This window comes from Lycium ferocissimum, chromosome 11 (assembly GCF_029784015.1).
Source record: "Lycium ferocissimum isolate CSIRO_LF1 chromosome 11, AGI_CSIRO_Lferr_CH_V1, whole genome shotgun sequence".
In the NCBI taxonomy this organism is placed as follows: domain Eukaryota; kingdom Viridiplantae; phylum Streptophyta; class Magnoliopsida; order Solanales; family Solanaceae; genus Lycium; species Lycium ferocissimum.
This window is the reverse complement of record NC_081352.1, coordinates 33,034,791-33,060,342: the sequence shown is the minus strand read 5'-3', so window position 1 is coordinate 33,060,342 and position 25,552 is coordinate 33,034,791. Positions and strand designations below refer to the sequence as shown.

At 33.0% G+C, this 25,552-nt stretch overlaps 1 protein-coding gene and 2 pseudogenes across 1 annotated transcript; 2 read left to right on the top strand and 1 right to left on the bottom strand.

The window, feature by feature from the left end:
- The first annotated feature begins 1,039 nt into the window (after positions 1–1,039).
- LOC132035907 (uncharacterized) lies at positions 1,040–4,158 on the top strand (annotated as a pseudogene).
- Positions 4,159–4,653: 495 nt separating this feature from the next.
- Positions 4,654–10,431, bottom strand: LOC132038256 (uncharacterized; annotated as a pseudogene).
- Positions 10,432–20,813: 10,382 nt separating this feature from the next.
- On the top strand, positions 20,814–22,106 carry LOC132037545 (uncharacterized). The gene has a single exon (XM_059428070.1). The coding sequence runs from the start codon at positions 20,939–20,941 to the stop codon at positions 21,416–21,418; it is 480 nt and encodes a 159-aa protein (XP_059284053.1). The 5' UTR covers positions 20,814–20,938; the 3' UTR covers positions 21,419–22,106.
- Positions 22,107–25,552: the final 3,446 nt, after the last annotated feature.

The window sequence follows — 25,552 nt, the reverse complement described above, 5'->3', positions numbered from 1 at the left end:
CTAGTCTACATTGTTGTCCTGTGACTTATTGCTTAATTACATTTGGACCCCTCTAGTTATTATTGATGATTGTTTAAATACCTCTTTTTCAACTTACTAGTTGCTTTTTTCCTTCATAAAATCAGTAAAAGTCGAAAATGAAACAGTTAAAGATATTAATTTTGCAAGACAGAAAAGTAGTTACTAGCAATGCACCAACATGAGCTCGCAAAAATAACATTCTTTCACACAAAATGGAACGTTAATGCTGTAGGTATTTTTGAGATCTTAGGAAAAATCTATTCATATCAAATCCCACTATAAAAATATTCAACATTAAACAATGTTTTCGGGATAGAAACAACTAATCTACTTATTATCAACTCAAAGTAAGAGGATAACGCACTCAGGCAACTATCTCTTAAGACAATTATTGATTGTTGTAAATATTTATTGTAGTGTAAATTATTGGCAAATTAAGGTTACAAATATGATGGAGGCTAATTGATTTGGAAAATCAAACTTAGGGAAATTGAATTTATTCTCCATAAAATTCAGCTTATGTACCTTAATGAAATGTTTTAAGAATCTATCTTTTGTGAAAAGGTGATATGATCATACTTCCTCTATTTCATTTTTATATAACACTTTGTGGTTTTAAGAATAATTGAATTTTCTTTATTGAAAAACGTTTCTAACTTTAAACTCTTTATTTTGTTCTTATTGATATGTTTAGGAGTTAAGACTATAGATTCCTAGAGTACTTTTGATATGCCTCAAAAGTATTTGATTCTTTTAAAAAGTCTTACTCGAACAGAAACATTCACATAAAATAAAACGGATGGAAAATAATCACTCAGTGAAAGTAAGATGGGGTTATACATGAGCATTTGAAACTTTATGTGCTATCAAGACAATTATCATAAAGAAAGAACAAAGGGCAAAACCGTCATTGCAAAATAAGAAACAGTAATGGACCATGTGCTCAAATGTTGTGGTAAACAGTTGGAAGTTGTGGATACTACTAATAAAGACATCATTCATATTCAGTCTATCAACTATAGTAATAATAAGTCTTCCTAAAATATCCCATTGGATGATTCACACATTCTGACAAATTTATTTTTGTGTCAGCTTAGTCCACAAACAGCCTCAACCCTGCAAATTCCCTTAAATTATCTTACTGGTGTAAGTTGTAAGATACTAAATGCACCATAAATGGTAAATCAAGAAAGTCAAATCTTAAAAAAAATCTCATTTTGAAGAAACACAATAATAAAGACTCAGTCTTTGAGTTTTCTTGCTTTTTATCAAACACTTTTCTGTTTGATAAAAATACAATCTTTTTTGTTCTTGATAATTAATGGCGTTGATACCTTACTCAGACCCAAAATCTGAATCAATTAGTGTTAATCCACCTTGGGAAGATATGTTTAGATCAGCTTCAATGAGAAAACCAGAAGAACCAAAACTCCAAAATCAAGAACCATCAGAGAATCAGCCAAAAAAACCTGAAAAGGGAATGACCCGAATGACCCGGTTGACCCGGATCCGAATTCAATGTCTGCTGACCCTCAGGTAAGGTTAGCCCTTTATATAGCTATGGCTCATGCTGGTTTAGTATTTACAATTTTCATTATTTATGGAGTTGGTAAATTGCTTGAAGAGTATTTAAGAGCTATGTTATGGGCTGTACTTTGTTCAATTCCTTTAAGGGGAATTCAACAAACACTTGTTGCATTTTGGTCTGAACCTTTGACGTTAGGCCTTACTGAGACCATTTTAGCTGTTCCTGTTGCTGTTTTTAGTGTTTTCTTGGGGACCCTTGTTGACATTAAAGATAAGATTTTTAGGATTGTTCTTAGGAAGCCTAAAGCAAATGCTTCGTCGAGGCGCCATACGAGTGGTTTTTTTGTGTTGTTGAAGTGGCTTGTGTCTTTTTGGGTGTTTGTGATTGCTTATGAGCAACTTGGTGGGATGGGATCAGTTGCTCTACTTGCATTGGGATTTTTGTTTACTGCGAATAGCGTGGATTCAACTATGAACGCAGTAACGTCTTTTAGAAGTCGTAGTTTTAGTAGGTTCGCTATAACAGCTTTCTTTACTAGAAAGATATTGAAAACATTGAAGACGATTGTGGCGATTGGGTTGATTGTTGGGTTGAGCGTGGGGTCCTTGGCGGGTATGATTTTCTTCTCGTATAAGATTGGCATGGAGGGGAAAGATGCGGTTATCGCATTGAAATCCCATGTAGAGGAGAGTAATTATGCTGAGAAAATCGGGGTTAAGCAGTGGATGGATGAAAATGATGTCCCCGAGATGGTTGATAGGTATAGCTCTCAAATGTATGAGACAGTATTTGCTCAGATAGATAGTTATGCTATGCAATATAACATGACGGAGTTTGTTTCTGGAATAAAACATTTCGTAATAGTCCCTTCGAATAACTCGTTTAATCACTCCACAGCTTTAGCATCTCCCTCTCCGTATGCAGAGAAATTCTTAAGCCTAAAAAAGAGGGTTAAGGATCGCGAATGGGCGCAAATATATATGCTGAAGTGGATTCAATGTTCAGGGAATTGTTAATCACCAGAGAGGATTTGGTTGAGAAGGCGAAAGGGTTCGCTCTTCAAGGAGTAAATGTAATGCAACGGATACTTGTCAGTAGCACATCCGTCTTAGGTGGAAGCATGAAACTCGTGTTCTTGATTGGGCATTCCATAATATCGGGTGCTGCTGGTATTTTTAATTTTGTATCTCAACTAATGGTATTTATATGGGTACTTTGTTATCTCATCACATCAGATTCTGGTGGAGTAACTGAACAAGTGATTTCGATGCTCCCTATGTCGAATTCTGCAAGGAAGCGAAGTGTTGAGGTTCTTGACAAAGCTATTTCTGGGGTTCTTTTAGCAACTGCTGAGATTGCACTCTTTCAAGGATGCTTAACTTGGCTTTTGTTCAGATTATTCTCCATACATTTTTTGTACGTGTCGACAATCCTTGCATTTATTAGTCCGTTGTTGCCTATTTTCCCATCAGTGGTTTCGACTATTCCAGCTGCTTTACAGTTGGTGCTTGAAGGTCGATATGTATTAGCCATCACCTTATCCATTATACATCTTGTGCTTATGGACTATGGTACTTCTGAAATTATGGAGGATATCCCTGGCTATAACGCGTATCTCACTGGTCTCAGCATTATTGGAGGAATGACTTTGTTCCCTTCAGCAGTTGAGGTAATCAACAAACATAATTCTCTCTTGAATTTCCATTATTAATTTCCTTACATAACTTATGTTACCTGTCATGTTGTCCTCCTGTTGAATATGAGAAAGGAAGTGAAATCCTCAATATTAGACAGGAAAATATGAACTTTATTTACCTATTTAAAAGGGAAAGACATTTCCAGTCTTTTATTTTCTGACTGTCACACGAAACAGCATGACATGAAGGATGATAAATCCACTGAGGAAAGAAGCTATGAGTGCCTTCCCTTTCATCCTTACTATTAACTCCAATCATTGTCTAGAAATCATGATGATCACGGAGCGAGTATTCTTATTTCTCTTGAAATGATTTATTACCATAAAAGTTTCGAGTGGTTTCACATATGCTACCTAAACTCAAAGATTGTAAATTTCCTTATTAGGAAAAAGAAGGCACTTGATAGTTCCATGCTATTGCATATGTATGGCCTAATATGTTATGTTTTACATTTAAAGGCTACATATTTGATATTAGTTCTTCGTGTTTATGTTGCGCAGGGAGCAATAATGGGGCCACTAATAACTACTGTTGTTATTGCAATTAAAGATTTGTATGTTGAGTTTGTATTGGAAGAACAGAAGGAATAAGTAGCACAAATCTGTGTTTGCAATGCCTGAACCTTTGAAGAGAATGAGAAGGGTGCAGGCCACTTTGCTTGTTGGAAAAGCATTGCAATATAAAGTGAATTTATTTCCTCCCAGTCAACTGTTGTCTGTATTTCACATGTGATAGGCTTTTATCATTCATGTTCTCCACAAATTGGGTTGAGGGTTTTGTATTCTTTTCTCTGAAATCTGTTGATAGTGTGCAGAAGTTGCTAGTTCCGTAAATTATTAAATTGTATACAGTTGTGTAATGTATCCTCTTTGTAAAACTTTTGATCTTTTGAAGAGAATTAGTATTGTTTTTGGTGTTTCTAATGCCTTTATTTCCGGGCAATTTGCATGTATTGTTTTTTTTTGTCATTCGTGTTTCTAATGCCAAAAAAAAAAAAAATTTATAAAATTAGACCTATTCGGGCAAAAGTTAGGTTTTAAGGTAGAGATTTGACGTTTTGCCCAAAATTAGGTAAACTTTTACTTGAATAGGCCTAATTTTGGGCAAGTTAGCTACAACCTCTTATTTTTTTTTTTACCGGATTCAAACGAAAGCAAACCGAAGGACAAAAATTAAAGACCAGTGCGTTTGAAGGACAATCCGCACAAAAAAATGTATTTCCTACCAATTCTTTCTATTAAATGTTATGACCAGCATAAGTAAAGTGTTAAGTAGCTACAACCTTTAGTTCAAACCAAAGCAAGTTTTAAGGGGTCATCTATGTATCTAGCCTTTTCTTTAGTTGCTTTTCCGCTAATCAAATCAAATTATAAAAGAGAAGAACAGAATCGAAAACAGAAGATATATTTCCATAGCTAGTTTAAGAATGACAATATAACGGTGATGCTTGAATATTTTAACAGAATGATGTAGAGACATTTGAGGAACAACTCAACAAAAATAATCCACTAGGCGCCAATCTTTGTTGCTTTGCTTTTTTCACATCAAATCCTACTATCATTTCATTTACTTGTGGAGAAACTTCCAATGGAAGTCATTCCGGATGGTGTCGTTTATAAAGCGTTTGGCTGCCTTCATTTCCCCGCGAGCCTGATTCTTGAAGACCACATCATCGTCCCACCTAAAGAGAGAATAAATTAAAGCCGAATATGTTAGATTTTACACCAAAAAGTAAAGCTAAAGAATCTTAAAAAAAAAAACATATCATGAGGGGTCAACCTTCTCTTGACACTGAAAGACGTCGGCTGGTTTATCAGAGGATTTCCCTTCAACATTTCTGCTTCCTTTGCTTTAAGCTCCTCCTCTTGCTCTAACCGTTCCTACCAAAAACGCAGAACTTTGAGTTTATAGCAATGTTGATTGTTGGTATTCAGATGGGATATAACGATTGGTTGAAACCCCTTTCCATTCTGGCTCTGAATGGAAATTTTACACAGTTCTAGAAGCTATTTACATAGAGAAGGAATACCGCCAATTCTAATATTAACTTTAGGAAATGAAGTTTAAGAAACAAATAAATTGAAGGACCGACGTACAAACAGATAAAGAAACTACTCAGCTTTTAGTTATACTTACTTTTCGAAGTTTCTCCTCTGCTTTCTCCTTCTTTATCTGTTCAAGCTCTGCCAGGAGAGCCTCTGTATCATCTTCATCATCATCATCATCATCGTCATCGTCACTAAAATCAGTGTAAACAACTTATAAGTTTTTGAAGTAACAAAAAAGTAACAGTGTTAAGGCAAAGCTACAGTAAGGGGGAACCACATCAAGAACAGACTCATAATATTGAGTACATGTGTTCAGCAACAAATTTTGATTGCACAACAAAAAATGAATATCCGACATTCGTAATTTATCAGTGAAAACTATCAATCGTTTCACATTTGCACATGTAAGAGCTTATTAAAAGTGTGTTTGTACAAATAGGGAACAACGAACAAACCTCTCATCATCACTTTTGATGTCAGCATAGTCATCAGCGTCAGTGCTGAGTGGTACAATGCGATCCTCGATCTCTATTTTTTCCCCTGCAGCACAATATCATATGATAATGGGAACTTGATGAGAACCTTGTTTGAAATTCGAGACTAGTCTAGTGAACAAACAGCACTCACCTTCTAAAAGGAGTTGACCACTCTTTCTACGATCTCTGTCCTCTGCAGCAAAATACAGTACAAGTTTAAGAGTTGAACAAAATCAGATAGCATTTAGCATGTGTCCATATGTTTGTGGGGGACGGAGGCAGGAGGGAGAGAGTATGCCCACATTTCACATACCATAGCCCTTATCTTTTGAAGAAAAATGTCTCCTCTCACGGTCTTCCAACTCTTCCCGGAGGTTTCTCCTATGCAACTCATCCTGAGCGTCCTGTCCCTCCTTTCTGAGTCATACACGACAATGGAAATAGAGATTTAGAATCATGATACAATTTAGAGGATAACCAATTTAAGCTACTCAGGCAGAATCATTAATGGGAATAGAAACTGCTCTGTTTGTGTTATGCATGAATATGGGGTGTCGAGTTCAATCTTGACTCATGATACAATCAAGAGGACAACATGTCTAAATTTTCCTATGCCAGGAAATACGATTAATGCAAGTTCATCAACCAGTTTGACACAAATTACAGCATACATCATCAACCCTGTTTCTCATGCAAATATATAATTTCAGTCCTCAAATCAACTTGGATTAAACTGTTTCTACTTGGAAGTGACACGAACTAAAATCACTAAAAGCCTACAACCACCTATAAATAATCTAATTCATTCCACCAACTACAATAAGTAGATAACAAGGGCAAAGGACATCAGACACTATACATCCTTTTCTAATTATAGCATTCATGATACACACAGATCCTTGTCATACTATCATTTTGATAAATTGATCCTTGTCATACTATTGATGCCTAAATTTTCCACAACTCATATGCAGAAATACGTATAATTTTGCCCATACAGAGTATACAATAAGAATGCATATCTTTAGTTGTATCTTAAATACACAATGTCTTTCTCTTGCAAAGATTGACTTCACAAGGACTTCCCTTTTTCTGTGGGCAAACCTGTCTAGTTGGAAGCTATAACTATAGGAGGAGACAATAAATATACCAAGCTGAATAACCATAGCATAATCTATTCAAAAAGCACACATATTATCATTATCAGCTACACTTATATTCAACATAACCTTTCGATTGGGCTTAGTTACGTTTTAGCATAAGCCACTTCAGTTCACCAAAACACAAAATAACATCAGAAATCTCCACTCAATAACCAAAAAGCTCACTACTGCAACTTCAGGTTGGAGAATGGAGCCGGCTAAGTTAAGCCAAAATAATCCCATCTTTTGCACTTTTGGAAGCCATCGATGTCCCTTACAACAATAAAGCCTCCAACATAGTTTATCCAATAGTGTAGGATAAATCAAAGTCATCCCCCTTTTGCTTCTAAATATCACTCTAGTTATGTCTCTACATTGGTTTTATCACTAGAATATCTCAAATATTGTTTTTCTAGATTTTTAGAATCCATGAAGATAAATATAGCTATCTTCACACATATTAGCCTACTTTAACAAGAACTTTATTTTTTTCATTTTGGGGGATGGGGTGGGGTGTGGGGGCTTAAGAACTATATGTCAAAGTAACATCTAAAGTAATTTAAGAATCATCACAACTATTGCATCCCTTCGATTTAAACAGCTGAATTATATCACATTCTTTTTTCTCTTCCCCAAGTCCATAACATATCTCAATGTAATGAAAAAGAATCAATAATTCAATTACTTGCATACATTTCATAAACCAGTACTTTCCACAGAAAAGGATAAACAAAGTTCTATAACAACAACAACAACAAAAACATACCCAGTGTAATCCCACAAGTGGGATCGGGGGAGTGTAGGATGTACGCAGAACTCACTCCTACCTTTATGGGGGTAGAGAGGTTGTTTCCAATAGACCCTCGGCTCAAAAGAAATGTAACCGATGTAGGAATGTAAGAAAAGTGAGACAACAAAATATCAATATACAAAACAAGTGCAGCAACATATAGTAATAAATGCTGGAGAGAAAGAAACAACACGATACCTAAATCAAGTACGACAACACTCAACTACCTACTAACCTTCTCACCTAATTTTCAACCTCCATACCTAAACAAAGTTCTACAGAAGTTCAAAAACAAACATGGAAAAAGAAAGAGAATTGGACAAGAATAATAACCTGGGTTTTAAGGTCGTGTGAGCAGCAATATCTCTGGAAGAATACTTCTGAGATGGACCAAATATTCAAGTTCCACCTTGTTCATTCCCACCTTTTGCTGGTGCCCATGTAGGTCTTGCTGCAGTTGTCACACTTCAAAATTCTCCATAAAATCTATAATTAAAAAAAAAAAAAAAATCATAAATAGCTATAGTTTGGAGCGTAATTACGATACGTAACAACAGTTTGCGTATTTACAAAACGTAGCTACATTTGTTGTATCAGGCGGGTATCAATGATGTATCAGGTGGGTGTATAAGCTAAGTTGTACCAGGTGAGTATCAATTGTATCAGGTGGGTATAAGTTAAGCTGTATAAGGCAGGTATCAATTGTATATTAGCTGAAATTGCGCGAAAGAGCTCAGAGCATCCCGTATCAGTCCTATGTTTCGTAAATACAATAGCATAAGTTTTTGAAACTATAGATACGTTTTATAAATACAGTCTAAATGTTTGCCACGTCGAGTAATTTTTTCAAAAAAAATAACCCCTTTACTCAAAAATCAAAATTTTCTTTTCCTGAATGTAAACAATCAAACTAGGTTAAAAGAATCACTAAGAACCCTAGAAAAAACAACATTGACCTAAAATCGAAATTCGAAAATCAGATTTTTCAATTACCTAATCGAAGAGATGTGCGTAGTTGGGAACTTCGGGTTTGGTTCGACCCGATTCACACTAAACATTTACTCCCTCCGTACTTTTAAATCTTGCGGTCTAAAAACAGTCAAACATATTTGTCTGGTTATAAATATCTCGTTAAATGTAAAAAGATAAAGTTAAAAGTTAAATTATTGTCATAAGAAAATGTGTCATTCTTTTTTGAATTGACCAAAAAAAAAAGTGCGTCCTATAAATTGGGACAGAGAGAGTACTTATTTAGTCTCAATTTATATGGCACACTTTCTTTTTTAGTCCATCCAAAAAATAATAACATAGTATTTACTTATTTGGAAACAATTTAATTTTAAACATTACACTTTATCATTAACGAGATAATCTATAACCACACAAGTATCTTTGACTTGTTTTAGACCACAAAGATTCAAAAGTCTTCTTTTATTTCTTAAATTGCGTGACTACTCAAACTACGTCGTATAAATCGAGACGAAGGGAGTAATATTTACTTGACCAATTGTTTGTTGTTGTAACGACACACCGCCGTGCTTGGGCCAAATAATGTGTGCCGTCATCTACATTTTTAAGTCCAAAAAGTCACTATTATTATAGCACATAGGGTCAAATTATGTAGTATTATTAACTGATAAGGTCTCTTCACTCTTAATTAGGGTTATGAGTATGAATTTTTTTAGGAAGTGTTTAAAGTCTTATAAGGCACGAATATGTAGAAATCGAGATTTCAATGCATATATACAGAACATCGGGTAATAGGGAAAATGGTTAAATTTGCTTATGCAATGTTCAAAATTGAGTTAACTTAACCCTTTTTGATCTAATCTGTCTCATCTTTAGCAAAACGTTTCATTTTCTTCCTAGATCCCTAACAAAGCTTCAACTTGAGAGTTATGTTAATCATAGCCAAAAGTTGAGTGGTAAATATGAATCTTTTTTTGTCAAAAAATTTGGACACGTGGAGTCCAGCTATTTCATGTTGGAGCTCCGTTAAGGATACGATTTGACAATGAGTATATATATTTTTTCTCAAAATTTTAGCTTGAACAAAAAGCAACGAGTATGTATTGGATTACTCACTATAGACAAAATGTTCACTCGAGCAATAGCATTAAGCGATTTAGGCCAGATAAGGAAAAATTGGCGGGCAATTTGCAGGAATGCCCTATCTTGGGGTGGTCTTTAATTTTTGCCCCTCAAATCGCAGGTCTTTAATTTTTGCATCTTTGGTATTTTAAGTAATAAAAAAGTGATCGAAAAAATAAAGCAAGGCAGGGTTTCATAGAAATTATACCTATTCGGGCAAAGTTACATAGCAACTTGCTTTGTCTGGCATAGTTCTATAGAAATTAAGTTATCCGACATAACTTTATTTCTACAGAATATACCGGACAAGACATAGTTTTTATGTAACTTTGCCCGCATAGGTGTAGTTTCTATGAAACCATGTCTTGTGAATTAATTACTACACAGCTTATGCATGTAACTTAATTTCTAAAGAGCTATTTCGGACAAGGCATAGTTTCTATGTAACTTTGCTCGAATAGTCATAATATCTATGAAACTTTGCCTTGAGAAATGATTTTTAATTTTACTCTACTGGGATCGAATCCAGAATCTCTGATTTTGTAGAACAGTGACTAAAGAAGCTCTTTTTTGGAGCTGACAATGCTGCTAGTTTATTACTTGAAACATGCTGCTTCAGCTACTTGAACGTCAGACATGTTTAAAGCTGGTTGCAAATTTAATTGCTATTTATAAAATTCGGCACACCACTGGTGTTTGGTTACAAGGTTACAATCCGGCACACCTAATACATGTTTAAGTTATGAAAAAATTTATGTATTACTTTATGCTACATGAATAACTATACCCTGCATAACTCAAACCAACGACCCCAAAAAACATAAGAAAAATCATGTATCTGATGCTGTCCTTACCTGCATGTAAGACAACATTCTGATGGTAAGTATGGATGAAAATTTGTAGCCGTTCATTCCCCTGCTTCTCTACCTATCTTGAACGCACCTACGGGCTTCCCTGCTTGTAGAGCACCTTGCGTGGCAGCATCCATTAAGCCCGGCCCAGCATCTAACCACGCCGCACAGTCTAAGAGTTCTGCAATCTACCGAACATGTAGTCTTTAGAGAAACCCAGCAGATGAAGGAATCTTTAGGAACTAAAATGTAGAAAAGCTTACACATTCTTCTCAAATAGGGGTAAATATGTTATTGAACTTTGTGAACCTATGCAGTAAAGCCATTTAATTTCTTATATATCAATAAAATTACTTAATTTTGGCTTATTATCTCATAAAATTACTCAACTACATATGTCATTAAAAAATCTGACATGGCAATATTAATTAATTATTTTATGTCATATAGATGTGGGCTCCACAATAAAATAAAATAAATTCATACCTTTATACCCACACTCACTCACCAACCCTTCATGCAAAACCTATTTTTCCACAATAATAGACAATGAATATTATGAAATATTAAAATTAAGATTTAGATATATGAAAAACTCAGAAAGAAAAGTAATATAAATTGTAAATTTTTCACATAAGAATGTTAAAAAGTTCACTTAGTTTATATTGTGAGAAGTATAAGTGAAAAATATCACTTTGATCTCTCTCTCACACACACAAATAAAAGATACTTTATTTATTTTGACAAGTGTCTAATTGAGTGCAGCATGGTGTAAAAAAAGATTATGAAAAAGGAGAACTTCTTGAGGGTTTCAAAAGTTCCATGTGAAAGCATCGACTCAAATGCTAAATTATTGAAGCAACACATAACAAATTTGAAACAAAAAAGAATGCCGAGTACTAATCACACCCCCCCCCCCCCCCCCCCATGATTCATTGAAATTAAAACAATTTTAAACTACTACCGACCCACACTTCTAGTGCTTGAAGTTTGTAATGAGACGCGAAATAATCTATCTTATGGTACAAAGAAAATCATCCGTGTAACTAAGACATAATGTCAGTACAAAATTGAACAAATATGTATATAGGTCTTGATGGTGAGAGCTTCATAATTAATCTACATTAATTTGAACACCAATAAAATTTGTTAATAGTGAAACCGATAAACATGAAAAGAGAAAAAAAAAAAAAAAAAAAAAAACAACTTAAAATTGCACATAGCTAGTCTGCCAAAAACTAAGAGCCTGTTTGGATGGGCTTAAAAAAAACAGCTTATAAGCCAAAAAAAAAAATAAGTTGGGGTAGGCTAACTTATTTTTCTTGGCTTATAAGTTGTTTTCAGCTTATAAGCTGTTTTAAATAAGCTAAGCCAAACGGGCCCAATTATTTTTTTAGGCTTATTTTAAGCATAAAATGGCTTTAAGCTGGCCAGCCAAACACTCAAAAAAAGCTGAAAAAACATTTATAAGGGTAACTTCATAAGCCAATCCAAACTCCAGACTTCAAGAGGAGAGGGATGCAAAATAGTGACGATATGGCTTTGAAGTATTGGGAATACATGCAATGTATTTAATCAAAATAAGTTGTTTTTTCATCTAAAACAAAGAGTTATTAGCCCCACCGATTATAACAAATGTTGACTCATAGACACGAAATAATGATTTAATCAAGGACTTGCAGGTTCGATAAAATCCAATGCTTTGAACGATGATTCATATGTTTGTGAAAAAACAAGTTTAATAAATACAGATTTATATATTTCGAAATTCACTTTCTCATTTTATAATTTACGATGTTTAAATTATGAATTCGCCCATCTAAAGATATGGATTTATTTTATTTTATTGTGGATTTGGATGAAGGGTTGGTGAGTGGGTGTGGGTATAAAGATATAGATTTATTTTATTTTATTGTGCCCACGTCTACATGGCACAAAATAATTAATTAATATTGTCATGTCAGATTTTTTTTAATGACATATGTAGTTGAGTGATTTTATGAGATAATAGGCCAAAATTGAGTGATTTTATTGATATGTAGCAAAGTTCAATGACTTTACTACATAGTTTCTCAAAGTTCAATGACCTTTTGAGATATTTACCCTCTAAAATAGTTAGATACAAGATAGTTCATCTTTCTTTGTCTATTTCTTTAACCTAAACTTGGAGAAAGTTGATGGCAATGGCATTAGTGTATTTCCTTGTTTTCCTGTGTGTTCCATCTCTTTCCTTGTTAAGGCATTCAATCAGTTTTGACAAAATCAAAAAGGTATATTCAGTCAGTAACATGGAACTCTATAATACAATAAACAAGATGCAAAACACATCAATCTTGACTGTTGCAACTCACATTTCCCTTTCATTTTGTCTTCTACTTTTCTGGAGGATGGTTTTGGTAAGGGAAGAGTAAACTAATGGAAGAATTTCGCTAGATATAAACAACTTATCTCGAGGTTGTCATGATACAACACTGGTTTAGTTATTTAGTCCATAGTGTGCTGCCTCTAAAAAGAGTTATTTAATCCAAAGTGAGCTGCATCTATGATGTAATCTTCACATAAATACATAATGACTGGGGAAACAGAATAAAGAGAATTTCTCCATCTAACTAACAGTTTTCTACGGGGAAATGATATGGTGTTTCACATTGAGAATTTTCATCGTGTTCCCTTTCTTTCTGTCCGAGAAGGAAGCATTTCTTGACAAGCTTGATCCAAATTTTCAGGAAACATTCTTTGAAAGCTGAGAAAAATAAAAGATGTTTTCCATCAAAATACGAATCATGGCCTAAGTGTGTACTCATAGGCCTATGGTCATTTTAGTTGATTGATCTTCCAGCATGCTAGCTTGAACAAATTTCGTTCGTTACACTTTTCCTAGTTGCTTAACCTATAGTTTCTAGTTTACCGCTGTCAACCTATATGTATATGCTTTGATTTCAAGCAATATGTAGTTGATAGTCTATGTAAATAAAAGTGATGAATCATTAAATGGTCTAACCTTAGCATGTGAGTTATGCATGAAAGTAATGGTACAGGTGCTTTCTGATGTGATCCATGGAAAGAATTAAAAATGAAAGAATTACAATCAGATTTCACTAATACTGAAGCAATTACTTATAACTTCTAGATGTTAAGCTCTTCAGATATGCTCCACCTCCTATCGCCATAATAAGGACTCAAAATTCTCAAGCCATTGAAAAAGACATAGTATTTGCCATCCCATGCCACTCAATAGTATTTGCCATCCCATGCCACTCAACCTATCCATGTTAAATTGTACACACAGAGATGTGGCGAAAAAGATAAATCTTTATTGTTCATACATTTTAACAAATTGAGTGAACAACCCGAAGGTAGAGAGAATCTTGTACTGCTTGTTACTTCAATTTGCGCAAGGTGGAAGAATGTGGCCAGAGAATTAAATCAAGGAACGATAAAATGTAGAAAAGAATTCACTAATCTAAAATTGTAGCATCAAGCTACTTTTTTCGAAAATGAAAACCTCAGATAATGATTCCCTCATTCCATCATTCTGCAAGGCAACAGGCACATAGCCACTTGAATTCATGAGTTCTCAAACAACAATAAGAGCCAGAATTGAATATAAAGATCGTAAATTTCCCACATCAAAATCCTGAGTCAGCATCTTTCTGTAAAATGAGATCATACCCTCCCATAATTTGAAATTTTCAAAATAAAATCCAAGCTTGCCTAATGCCAAATACGTACTCACTAAAACCTACTATTTTTCTTAAGAATTTGCATGACTTTGAGTTGGGCATGGTTTTTAGAGACCTCATGCTCAACCCTGTGCAATGTTGTCTTTCTTGAGAAGCTCTATCTTCTCCTCCATGGAAACAAATTTAGCAATGTTGTCTTTCTTGAGAAGCTCTATCTTCTCCATATACTTTTTGGACGCAGAGTTGGTTTGGAACCACCAAAATGTAACCCCGGCCTAAAAAGAAATGAATTTGCTAAAATATAGTCAGCAATGAGCAAGATATGCATAGAAAAGTCAAAAATGAAAAGAATATAGTATAGGATTTGCCTAAATTCAATTAGCAATAAGCAAGATATGCATAGAAAGTCAAAAAAATAAGAGCACATAGTATATTCACTGATATAAACATCATCCTTTCCGGCTCATATAAAAAAGTCCGAAGAAGCCTAAAGAGGTTCGCATCTACTATATATATAACATAATTTTAACCTTGTAAAAACAATGTTTTTTTTTTTTCAGGATTTGATAGGTTTGGGATATAAACATTCCTAGGCTTTTAAGGTAAGACAACAACCTCAAGCTAATGTATAACAATCAAGGATGTCTCAATAAAATTAATCGCCTAAAGCTAAATTATAATCCGAGACCTTAAATATATACACATACATAAAAAAAAAAATAAAATCTAGTCTTGCCTATTTTTTTTTATAATTGTTGCATTTACTTCACATAGTAACATTATTATTAATATTTATAATAGTGAGAATTAATTCAAGTTAATAAGATGTTAGTCATGTGTTTTACATACATTACCTTAGATGTTGTTGTAAAAACTTTATTTAATAATATGAAGATTTTGAGTAATTTAGTTCAAAGTTCTAAAATATTTCTCTTAAAAAGTAGATAGTTTTTTCCCTTCTTTTATTATATAAATTTTGTACTTCTTTTTACAATCTTCAATATTGTCTAAATAAAATCATAAAATTCATCCGTAAAAAGTATTTTATATATTTTAAAAATCTAATTTTGGGTTTAGCTTTGTGAAAGAAAACGATGAAAAAGAATTGTAGTAGCAAGTATCGGAAGAATTCAATTTGCTTTTTGCTTATTGATTTGTCAATTTTATATTTTGTTTTTAAAATATAAAGTGTTAAAAGAAATTATGTACAATATTTTGTATGATAACAAAAAGTTACCCTCAAAGGAAAAGAATTGCATGAGTTCTAATTATACGTTCTTCTAATTTTAAAAAGTGAATTAAAAGAGAATCTTGCTTATTATAAAAAAAAAAAAAAATATAGGCACTAGTGGCGTTTCAAACCCACATCTCTGGAAAGAGAGAGCTTCTCTAGCCTCTGCATTACCACTGAACCGTCCGCTTATTTGTGTATGTGGGTTCGCAAGTAAATAATATCAACATTTACTTCTATAATAAAAATATAGGGTCTACGCAAAGCTATTGGATTTGCCTGAACCCCTCTTTAACACTGTAGCTTCACCCGTGGCTGCCACAGATGGCCAGAAACAAAACTACTACTCCCTCCGTCTCAAAAAGATTGTCTCTCTTTTTGACTTGCATGAAAGTTTAAGAAATAAAGGACGAAGACTTTTGAAATGTGTGGTCCAAAATAAGCCTTTGATATTTGTGTGGCTGTAAATCATCTTATAATGTTAAATTGTTTTTAAATATAGAAAGGAGATAATTTTTTTAAGATAAATTAAAAAAAAAAAAGGAGAATAATCTTTTTTTGACAAAGCTAATATGTTTCAAAGTTCAAAAAGCATACACTACTTGGGAACATCATCCTAGGCTCATATTCCAAGGGCTAGCTACCACATATGGCCAAAAACAAACTACACTATTTTCCAAGTACAAAAAGCATACAGTACTTGGAACATCATCACAGATGGCCGGAAACAAAAGATACACCTCTATTAACAAATAGTAGTAAACAATAAGGATCCAACTGCTGCCCTTTCTCTCTTATACTTTATTAACAAAAAAAAAAAAAAAAAAAAAAAAAAAACAACAAAAAAAAAAAACAAATACAAAAAAATAAAGGAAAGTCTCAATGAAAATTTTGATATACTCACAGCAATGATTGAATGATTCGTATCGCTTTCTCTTCGTCCAACATTTCCAATTTTAAATCCCTTTTCCTTTCATCCAGCAGTAGTTGCATATTTGATACAACTTTATTGTGTTTCTGAATTTTGAAAACAAAGCAAAAGTTCCAGATTACAGAAAAAGAGATATCAAGTTATGGACAACTTATGCACTTATTAAAGTTCTTTGATTAAGCTAGGACAACTTATAGGCAGGCATGGTCTCTAATTAACAGTGGCGGAGCTAGGAACTTTGTTAAAGTTGTTCAAACTTATTAAAATCAAACTATACTATATTTAGTTCTTTGATTAAGCTAAAAAAAGAAACTGTTAAAACATGTAGAATCGTTTTTGAACAGCCTTTACCACTAAATATATCTTATAGGCAGGCATGAGCTCTAAATGACAGAACCTCATACAACTCGTATCAAAATGAATGAACAAGATTGGTCTTAGCTTAAGACATAGTAGCCCTTAGACAAATGGCACCTTAAAACATAATTTCTAATAAAAATACACTCAAAACATGGACCCTTATACAAGGCATGGCAAACTATTATTAAAGATAAGGACCTATACAGGAGTAATACTACGACTATCAGTATGCAAGGATAAGTAAGACAACACTCAATTAATAACTAACCCTCTACCTAATTCGTCTTCTCCATAATTTCTTATATAAGGTCATATCCTCGGTAAGTCGGATCTGCGCTATGTCTGTCTAATGACCTCTCCCCAATACTTCTTCGGCCTACACGAGGTAGAGTTATTATTAAAAAAGATTAAGGTAAAGGACTAAATAGGAATTATTAAATTTTAAGCAAAGGACAAAATGAGAAGGATTAAAGGTAACGACACGATTTGTTACATATTATGAGACTTTTTCGTTGCTATAAAACTTAAACAACAATTGAAACAAATATTATATTAAAAAAACAATACAATACAATATAATAACAACCATCCAAACAAATTGTAAGGGCAATATCGAGCCAAAATTATTACAGTGAAAACACGAATGACCCTAACTTAAAGCCATTGCGCATAGTTAGGCAAATTCGTACCGACTAACACTCTAACACCAATGGGATACGACACAACTTATGCTTAATGCTTTCAGGTACTTTGCCATATAAGAAAATCAAAATAAGAAGTCCCAATCAAAGTATTAAGCAGTATAGTATTTTGTGTACAAAAAAATCAGAATACCAGCTCTGACATTGGCTGACCACATATATTAAACCACACGTTGCTGCTTGTGCGAGAAAATTATCAAAGTAGTCCTTAATGAACAGGTTTTGGTTCCATTTGATCCTTAACATATAAAGTCCACACGTGTATATAAGGTTCATTTTGAATTTCCAACTTTTTTAGTCCACACAGGTGAGGGTTTTTGTTCATTTACCCCTATATAATAAAAATAATTTACTTATTTAAAAAAAAAAAAAAAACACCTTAAAAGTTATCACCTATTTTGGTAAATTTGAATAACTATATGTACTTTTTAATACTATAAAGAGTGATGATGTGTAAAAGGTGATAGTGACACTACAAAAATTTATTTTTCAACCAATTTAAATGTTTTTATTCATTTTACCCCTAATTGAAGTTTTAATTACCTTGCAAGTTCTCACCTATTTTGGTAAATTTGAATAACTATATGGGCTTTTTTAATGGTACAAGGAGTGATGATGTGGAAAAGGTGATAGTAACACCACAAAAAATCTATTTGTTCAACCAATTTAAAATTGATCAAAAAGTTTGTTGTCTTTCTTTTACGTGGAAATGATTATTAAACTTGTTTCAAATTATTATTTTCCTATAAAATTTATTATAGTCAAGTAAAAAAGTTATCGTGACATTCTCTTTCTATCTTAGTAGTACATGCTTAATTATTAAATTAAAAATTATTTTTATATATAGCTAAACATATTTAGAAAAGTAATTACATAGTTTTGAGAAATTACAATATAAATTTCTTTAAAAAATAAATTAAATTAAGAAAAAAAAATACACCATTTCTTAACATGCTTTTTTAAGGAAAAGGAAAGATTAAAGTAAGAAAAACAAATAATTTCATTCAGTTTTCAGTTCCTTTTGTATGATTTAATTTGAAGGAACATCTACAAAAGTATTTTGTCATATCAAGACTTTTATTTATTTAATTTTAAATGCTATTTTTATTTATAAGTTAACTTCATTGACACCATTATACAACAATTTGTAACATCAATTATTTTTTATATTACTGAAATACCGTAAATATTTCATTTTTCTCCCAAAAATGGGTTAGTCAATGTAAGTTTAATTGAGAAAAGAAAAAAAAAAGTTAATCCAACACAAGGTAAAACTCAATTTGAATCATTAAAAAGTTTAGCCCCAAATTTCAGTATAATAAAAAGAGGAAGAACTTTGGTGCATGCATTTGTTTGAAAATAAAAAGGAAGCTAAATATACTCTAAGATAAATGTTGTTTTCTAACTTACTAAAACTTTTATATGATTAAATATTTTAGAAACATTGAGAAACTGTTCGAACTACCTTTACAACAAAAATATAGTGTTACAAAAAAAAAAAAAAAAAAACAAGAGTAGGATTTGAAAAAAACACAACAAAAAAGATTGTAAAATATAGATTTTAATGTAATTAGGCGAGGTCACAAATGACACTAGTATAATAGAGATGGTTCTTAATGCATAAAAGATAGTGACCAAGTTGGTCCTAAGCCTTATAACTAATGATACGCAATCCTTATATCGTCTACATAAATAGAACCCACATGATACACACATAACAAAAGCCTAGATTTTCCAGATTCTTCTTGGAGCAGCCCCAAATACGAGAAAATCACTTTCTCAGCAAAAAATATCTTTCCAAATAAAGATCAAACCAAGAAATTAGTCGCATGCAAGAAAAAAATTTCCATGGCTCTTTCAAGTTAGTATTAGGGTATTTAATGTGGTATTTAATGTGGTTTTGTAGTTTAATTACTCACATCAGGATGAATGGTAGACACTTTTACTTATATGGATTAGGACTAAACGCAGGGGCGGAGCTACAGTTTTGAGTTTATATTTATTACTCACAATGCAGTGCACATGCGATTCTCTAGCGGTAGCTACTTTACTCTTTTAAGTAGCAAAACTCCGTTAGTTTTGACAAATCAAAAGTCATTTTTGAACTAAATATAGATTTTGATTTAAAAATTTTGGAGCACCCATTTATTACTTATATGGATTAGGACTAAACGGACCACTTCTTAAAATACACTAAGAACCATTTCCATCCGATTTATACATTAAGGACCAAATAGAACAAAAGTCATACATTAAGGACCAATTTGATCATTTTCTCTTGCTTTTGCTGCTGGTTTTGATTAGGTGGCCAACTGCTAGCCTCAGCAACCGATTAGCTACTGTACCCGCCATTATTCAAAAATCTTAATTACTTATATATCCAAATAATATCTTAAAATGGGATTGACTCAACGTTAACATCAGAAAAAGAAAAAGAATATGTTTGCTGATGTTCTAATTCAAAGAGTAATGTGTATTTCAAGAACCCCACACTGCTTTCATCTTACATACTTTGCTTCTTCCTAAATAAACAAAAAGAAAAAAAGAAGCCAAAATCATCTGAGGAAGTTAGGCCAACGGTTATAGTAGTTCTTTAAAAATTCACTTGAAATCAAAGCAATAGGGACTGTTTGATTTTTGGTCACCATCTGAACCAAAACTTCACCCTCCATCTGTCATGTTTGTTCAACCCCATAACCTATTTCTCTTCTTATTCCTTCCTTTTTATTCCCACTTTCATTTCTCTGTTCTCTATTCTAATTTCCCATCTTGTTCACTTTTTTAAAGGTGGGAACTTTAATTTTTTGTTGAAGTTCTTGAAATTTAAATTTTAAAACTTGAGTTGGGGAGATTGTGCTTCTCTTTGTGATCGCAGTCTGTATCGACTGAATCACTATTTTGGTGTAAGTGGTGAACCATACGAGCTGGTTAGATACGTGGGGCCCGAGGGCTCGTAGTACCCCTTTGATTGATCCACCCTTTTCTTCACTTAAAGGTGGGAACTTTTTTGTTGAAATTCTTAAAATTTTGCATGCAAAAACCATTTTTAAAGATTGAAACTTGGGTTGTGAAATAGGTTGAATTGCGTCAGTTTTGCTTCTTCTTGCAAGCAAGGTCACCTCTGTATCGACTTAATCACTCTTTTAGTCTATACTTGGAAGGCGGTGAACCACGCAAGCTGGTTAGAGAGGTGGGGCAAAGGGCTCGTGGTACTCCTTTGATTGATCCACTCTTTTCTTCACCTCACTAGTAAATCACCTACAAAGGGGCAGGCCTACATGCCTTATTTCAAAGGTATTATTACTGATGACATATTAGTAAAAAGTTGAAAGTTCCAGGAAATTTCTCCCTATTGGCAAATCCTGTAGTGGTGTCATTATTTCCAATCATGAATAGCCGTTACTTTATTACAACAGACTCATTGTGTAATAGTCCTAGGATTATTGTTCCAGAAAGAATGGATCTTGATGTAAGAAGAACACCCTCTTCTTCTTCTTCATTCTTGATTAGAATGGCAATTAGAGTATCAAGATCAAGGATTTTCAGTTTCTTAAGAAGAGTATTTCATTACCAAAATAGTTCAAGATCACAACTTGGCTCAAATCCATTTAATTCTGTCACTTGGATGATGATGGAGTGTATAGCTTTAAGTGTTCAGATAATTGCAACAGCATATACATTGGTTGTTTCCAAAAAGGAAAGGCCTGTTTGGCCAATGAGGATTTGGGTTTTTGGATATGGTTTTGGTTGTGTCATTAGTTTGGTTCTGCTTTATTGGAGATATTGGGCATTATATGTCAGGCAAACAGATGATTCTGCTGCAAATTCTGATATTGAGCAGCAAATAAGCCACGACGAATCAAGGTAACCTATATACATTGACTCTATAAAAATTAACTTGCTTCGTTTTTCTGGTAACTGATTCTTGGTTTTATGAAAAGTGGCGTGTAGTTATTTTTTTAGGTGACCTGATATATCGTATAGAAGTTAAATCAACTAATTTTCATGGTTATTTGTGCACTTGAGGTTTAATACCATGATTTCTACTTTGGGTAGTTTCCAAATAATGAATACTTTTATGAAATGGAGCATTTCAAATGCTTTTTTTCTTGTGTGTGTGTTGACATGAATGAAAGAGTTTGATAGGTCTCATTTTTAGATTTTTCAACATGTGTAACAAATAAAAAAAATACTACACTAATCTATAGTTTCTCTAAACTGCTAACTTAAGTTTTCTTTTTCTATTAGTCACACAAGGTCTTCTAAAAGTAAATAAGTATACTTAATCAATAAAGCATTCTATGTGAAGCAAGAAAGGATTCTAGTACCAACAACTGATTTTGACTTTTGACCATGCTGCATTTCTTCTTATATATTAAAAATTGTATACAAGAATGAATTGTCTCAAAATGTTTCTTTCTCCTTCAGTATACAATGATATACTAAGGAACTTATACTTTTATGCATAAACTAGATGCCAGCTAATTCAATTTACCCCTACAAAGTGCATTTTCAAGAATTTGCATAGAACATTGTTATTCAGGATAAATATTATAAAGAAAATGTGGATTCTTTCTAGGATTTAACTTATATAGGTGATAACATAAAGTACTTTTACACTATCAACATATGTTAACCTTTTGTTGCGGGATATTAGAATGTGTTTGGTAGGGAGGAAAACATTTTCCAGAACATGTTTTTTCATTTTTCTCAAATGTTTGGTTGGTCGAAGATGTTTTGAAAAACATTTTTTTAGGAAAATAAATTCATCGCCCAGAATTAGGAAAATGACCTCCTGCGTGAGTAGGGAAAACAAGTGGCATTCTACGCTGATTGTCCCCTCTCTACGCCCAACACCCACTCTCGACCCCACTTCCCACTCCCCCGACCACCAACCCCCATCTCCACACCTATCTTGTTTGCTTAAATTATCATAAATTCTCTTGGGACAATATTTTCTTCTTGTTTGTCAAACACAAAGAAAATAAGTAAGAAAACCACATATTCTGTAAGAAATCATTTGCCGTGGAAAACATTTTCCCTCGTACCAAACACACTCTTAACCTATCTTATTTTTCGAGGTGACTAATCTCGTACCGATATGAACAAGTAACCCGTAATATTGCGATCGATAGTGTAAAAATTCTTTTCGAGGTGTTGTCGCCTCGGATGGAAAGATGCAGGACATGTATAGAGCTATTCTTTGCCATATGGTTTGTGATGGGGAATGTTTGGGTATTTGGTTCAAGATTTGGATCATTTCATCATGCTCCTAAACTTCATGTGCTTTGCATATCACTACTAGCTTGGAATGCTGTCACCTACTCTTTCCCCTTCATATTATTTGTACTGTTGTGTTGTTGTGTGCCAATTTTGAGTAGCCTTCTTGGCTACAACATGAACATGGGATCTGTTGATAAAGGTGCATCTGATGAACAACTCTCCAATTTGCCAAGCTGGAATTATAAGGAAAATAAAGAGGAGATTACAAGTTCTGCTATGGATAATGAAAATGCTGTAAGTGATCTATCTTCTAGATTAAACACCTTGAATTAGAGAAGAAAAAAATTGTAAAATAGGTGTGTTTGGCATGACGGAAAGTATTTTCTAGAAAATGTTTTCTGAAATATGACTTGTTTTCTGAAAAATATTTTTGTGGAAGATTTTTTTTGGTGTTTTTTAGGAGGGTTGAAACTATTTTCTGAAAAAAAATATTTTTAAAAGATGGATAATAATATTAGCAAAGCCGATTGAGTTTTGATGATTTTTTTTTTTTTTGAGTATTAAAGGTAGATAAGAATGTTAAATTAATTAAAGTGATGATATGAAGTTAAGAGTTGAAATAATTGTAAAATAAATTTACTTCCACTTAAAAGTGAGGGTAGTCGTTTTTCTCTTTTCAAAGATAAAATATATTTAAGTAAAAATTATTTTCTAACAACATGAGAACGAGAAAATGACTTATTTTATGAAAACCATTTTCAAAAATATTTTGAGTCATACCAAAACACCCTTGGAGAAAAGACGATAACCCGAAGTGCCAATAATTTGACTCTCCGAAAATTTATATATTTTGAGCAATTCACACACGTTCAATTATTTTAATATCACAAAAAATAGTTTTGATATGTTACTTTACTTATGTTATAATAGGTAAAATCTAGTTATATTGATATGACAAAGTAGTTATGTGATTTTTTTACTTGATTAAGTAGATAAAAATTCGGTGACTATACGTGAAATTAACCTCATTTTGTTGCATAACGGGAATGTTGTATCTGTTTTGGCTAAATACAAAGACAAAGAAGAAATCAGACAATTGCCTTGTTCTCATATATTCCATCTCAAGTGTGTGGATCAATGGCTCAAAATTATCTCTTGTTGTCCTCTGTAAACAGGAATTGAGAGGTAAAAAATGCAAGAAATTAAGCTCATGATTATAGTATTGATACTTCATTTTCCTTTTAATTTTTCTTTAAAAAAAAGTTCAAGATAAATTGCAATGTAACACATAGTTACTAGAGTGAGCAAAAGTTATTGTAAATTATAGTTCACCAGTAACTATGCTGCTATTGAAGTGAGCATTTGGAAGAATCAAAAGATAGTTGATGGGCCGAAGTGTTGTTTTTTCTTTATGTGGAGATATTATTATTATTTAACCCTCCCTAATATTATTTTGTATCTCTTTTTGTATGAGGACAGGTATGAATGTAGAAATCAAAAGCTTTTAATAAAGGATTCTCAAAGCAAAATAGAAATTTGGGGTACTTTTTTTGTTGTGTGATTTTCTCCTAGTGCTCTCAATATGCAAATAGCTAGTTAGCTGCTACTTAACATTTTCATGTACAAACACTTATCTTAATCACTATAATAGTAAAAGAATAAGATTATTTTTTATCAAGATTAAATAAACTAGATTACCCACCTAACAATAAAGTCACAAACTATTTACTCTCACAATTAAAGTTATCCAACTATGTTTGAACGCCCGAAAATACAAATAAGGATTCATTTGATTTCGAACACTCACAGCTTGGTTATGACTCATTGTTCATCACGTCAGCGCTTGGTCATTTTGTAAAGAAATATAACATGTAAAACTCTTGATTATTCATATTTTCTAATGGTTTCGCTGGTAAAAAGGGTAAAATTAAATCATTTCGTAATCACAAAGTAAATGTGTGTCAATTTTGTAACGAAGAGGGCATGATCGACTTCAATTTTAAACGGATGTCAAAAGTAAACCATTTCGGAAACCAGAAAGACAATTTTCGACATTTGTCCAACAAAAATGACCATATATTTTGTTTTATTCTCAAGATTGGAACGATAATAAGACTACAAATCATGTCACTTCACGTCTTTTCTAATGAAATGCGGAGGCCATTTTGCAAAATATAATACACAAAATAATGTTGGACCATTTTCCCAATACTTTATCAGATTCTATACTAAGCCTATCAACCGGTTTGGTTTATTTTAAGTTCAAAACGGTGTATGGACCGGTAAAATCGGAACCTAATCGGGCAAATGGAACCGATTTACCGGCTCCGGTTGACCATTTAAAACATACCGGTCCGGTTTTGATTTTTTGGGACCGGAACCGGACCGGTTAAACCGATGAAAATTAAAATGTAGCCGTTGGGTATATGGGCTGGACCGTTGGCCAACGGTCCATTTGCAAAAATGATCTTTGGCAAACGGTTCCAAACTCCCCTTTTGGCCCGAACCCCCCCCCCCCTCCCCCCAAACTTTTTTTTAAACACTTTAACCCATCCCCACCCCTATATAAACCCCTCTCCATTTTCATTTTAATCCACACCAATTCAATCTTCTCTTTCTCTCATTTCTCTCAATTATAGTTACTTTGCAACAATTAGCCACTTTAAATTTCTCTCAATTAAATATTACAAAGTCTTATTCTAGTTTCAATTATTAATTTTGAATTTTTATAATATTGTTGGTGGAGTTGGTGATTTTGCAACAATACAAAGTAGCTTTG

Excerpts from the sequence above, each read along its gene's own strand:
- LOC132037545 (XM_059428070.1), top strand. The coding sequence starts at position 20,939 with ATGAATAGCCGTTACTTTATTACAACAGACTCATTGTGTAATAGTCCT.